The following is a 3,275-nucleotide window of genomic DNA, read 5'->3' as shown; positions in this document are numbered from 1 at the left end:
GAAAGCTTCCCTTTCAGATACAAAATGGACGCCATCTAAAGATACACAGGGTGAACCGTCTAACGTGATCACCTTAGATTATTCTGTTGTTAATGGATCGATGGACATTTCTTTTCAGTCGCATAATAGGTTCAAACTCGACCTTAAGATGATTATAGTAGACTTTTTTATCGGTCCTTTTTTTCCAAGCTTTCAAGGTCACCATTAATTTTTTATAGGTTAACTTATACGTCCTGTAAATCTTTACGTCCATATTGTAGAGGATGTTGAGAAGAATTCAACGAATACAATGAAAGAATATTACTCGTTTCAACGTCCGCTAAAATTTGGGTGTGAAAAAATTATAGTCTGATCTGTGAAAAATTGAAGATAACCTCAAAATTTCGAAACGAACGATGTAGACAAACCTATAACTTTTTACGCCCATATTCTGGAGGATGTTGAGAAGAATTCAACGAATACAATGAAAGAATATTACTCGTTTCAACGTCCGCTAAAATTTGGGTGTGAAAAAATTATAGTCTGATCTGTGAAAAATTGAAGATAACCTCGAAAATTTCGAAACGAATGCGCTGATAAAGATGTTCTCTAATCATTTAAAAAATTTCGATCGGCTCACTAACAACAGAATAATTGATAGTGATCATGTTATACGGTTCACTCTGTATATCGGGCATGATAAATGTGACAATTCTTGTCACACGAAAAAATTAAAAAATCATCGTGATACTGTTGTCCTCAGTTTGTATTTAAATATCGTACAGTATAATATATCGAAGTAGCGTAATAAAATTTTAATATGTAGCATCGAACAGAATAGTAATGGTACTTGGATCGACGTGTATATTTTAGTATAGTTAGTAGAAGCTGTTGTGTATCTCCAGAGAATTGTTTGACAAGAGTAAAGATTGACTCGAAGGTGCTGAGATTGACTGGAAGACATAAATATTGACCTAGTTAAAGCAAGAAAATTGACTGCTTGCAGAGGTAAAGGGTTGATCAGTTGATTGATTCCTACGTTTCTATAAATATCGCATAGCAATGCTATGCAATACTACTGACAGAGAAATGAATATTCATAATTAAAAGTTATGGTATCAACTTGGAATCGACGTTGATGTTGTTGAGCTTTGAAACGGAAATCGAATACGGTTCGGTACCCTATATTCTTATATCGGTTCGATTTCGAAAATGAAAAATGAATAAATGAAAACATTTATTTAAGCAGTTTTAATTTGCGAGAAATAGGCTGTCGGACATTGAAGCACTCTTTCTGAACCATCATTTCTGACACTTCTTCGTAAATTTTACGTGAATTCTGTTAAAGCAGGTTTCTTTAGATGAATAATCGGAGAATCTTCTACCGTTGAAAAATTAATTTTAACGTTAACATTAACACTAAACGTACCTTTTAAAATTTGATTTTCTCGTTCTTGTTCAAAATAAAACTGTAAATATGTAATTTTTTTTAATTATTATCTAAACACTATTTTCTGCGTTGTTCCCTATATACAATTGACAATCACCTGTACTCGTTTCGGGAAAGTGTGATTATTTCATATCCGGTCATTTGACCGCCTGCGGTAAGAATAGGTGCACATAAAGTGTCGGTACGATTAGTGTTAAGAAAGTTATGCAAGAAGAAACAAATTGCACAGACCTAACAAATGAAACGAAGACATGAAACACGTGTCGATTGATGGAAAAAAAAAAAAAAAGAAAGTTGTTCGTACTAAGTAAGTTAAACCTCTCACCTTTAGCCTTTCTACCTTCGTAGTCGCTGGAATCTGACAGATCGCTGTAGTAGGTCCGATCCCTCGATCTCGGTTTGCTCCTATTACGATTAGACGAACTCGACGCGTTTCCGATATCTACTCTGAACCTGCTCTCGGAAATCTTGTGTCGCGGCGACCGAGCCCTTTCCTCCGTTTCTTTGTGCTTTGGCTTTCGTATCTCACCGATATGCTTCGACGTGTTGCCGTCGCGTTTCCGGGACCCGCTGTGGCGGCGTCGTTTCCTCTGACGGCTGGGGGTGCGTTTGCGTCTTCTCTCGCGACGCTGCCTTCTCTGCTTCTCTCTGAACGATTAAGTGGGATTTTACTCACGTGAAATACAAAAAAAAAAGAGGTGGTGTTTGAGTTTTTCTGCCTTGAGATGTAGCGCAATTTGCGGCACAGGAATTAACCGGGGACGTTTTCTAATGGGGTGATTTATGTCGGTGTTAGTGGAACAGGGAGAGTTTTTAGAAATTAGCACTGAATTCTGAGGGTTTTTCGAGATAAGACTTTTTAGAAATTAGTGTTGAATTGTAGAGGTAGCCTTCGAAGTAAGAATTTTTAGAAATTAGTATTGAATTCTAAGTTTAGTATTGTGATTTATTAGTATTGAATTCTAAGTTTAGTATTGTGATTTATTAGTATTGAATTCTAAGTTTAGTATTGTGATTTATTAGTATTGAATTCTAAGTTTAGTATTGTGATTTATTAGTATTGAATTCTAAGTTTAGTAGGTCTTTTGTATGTTGAATTCACAAGGAAAAGGGATCTCCTTTTGATGGGCAAATAAAATAGAAACAAAAGTTTTCAGGTAACAGGATAATTTATCTAGCGTTGATATGCATTTTATCAACAAATGGTAACTAAATAAGCGTAATATTTTGTTGATTTTACCATCGTTGTTATTTCTAGAAAAAAAAAAGAAAGATATCTAAAAATATGTCTTTCATTTTATATAAATTTAAAGAAAGCGTAAATTAAAAAACATCATGTGTTGTATATTTACTATTCGAGAAAATTTTCTTATGGAACTTTATAATTTCTACTGCAAAGTAGCGTTTTCTTATATGAAACTCTTATTTGTTCGTTTTATCGTACTATATTAAACACTTCTTCGAAAAGTGGCGGGCAAGAGTACAAACAGAGAAGAAATTGTATGCAGGATTAATGTCTTTTCATTTGTGCAAGCTTGTTTCTGCGAAAGGTAACGAACAAGCGGAACTTTCATTTTAAACGGATATACATGCAAATGAAATTTACGTAATCGCAATTCCATTGTGTTTAAAATGCTAAATTTCGTTGTATCTTAACGTTCGCAAGAAAAAGAAGATGAAGTAAACTCGTTAACTGTTGCAAAATTTATACAAATTCGTGTTGAGTACTAGTGAACAGTTTAACATCAGTTTGAAAGTTTATTGAACATTGGCAAATTACTGTTATTAAAGTATTTGTGAAATCATCGTAATTTCTGTGATATTTTATTTTATAATATTATTTATG

At 33.9% G+C, this 3,275-nt stretch overlaps 1 protein-coding gene across 1 annotated transcript in view; it reads right to left on the bottom strand.

Moving 5' to 3' along the window:
* The window catches only part of LOC108578919 (luc7-like protein 3), a 12,016-nt gene that overhangs the window by 1,242 nt on the left and 7,499 nt on the right, over nucleotides 1–3,275 (bottom strand). Inside the window, exon 3 of the mRNA XM_017942340.1 lies at nucleotides 1,755–2,077. Within this exon, the coding sequence (XP_017797829.1) occupies nucleotides 1,755–2,077 (323 nt within the window). The remainder of the gene's footprint in view (nucleotides 1–1,754; nucleotides 2,078–3,275) is intronic.

This window comes from Habropoda laboriosa, unplaced genomic scaffold, assembly GCF_001263275.1.
Source record: "Habropoda laboriosa isolate 0110345459 unplaced genomic scaffold, ASM126327v1 scaffold14, whole genome shotgun sequence".
NCBI lineage: Eukaryota > Metazoa > Arthropoda > Insecta > Hymenoptera > Apidae > Habropoda > Habropoda laboriosa.
This window is presented reverse-complemented; position numbering and strand designations above follow the sequence as displayed.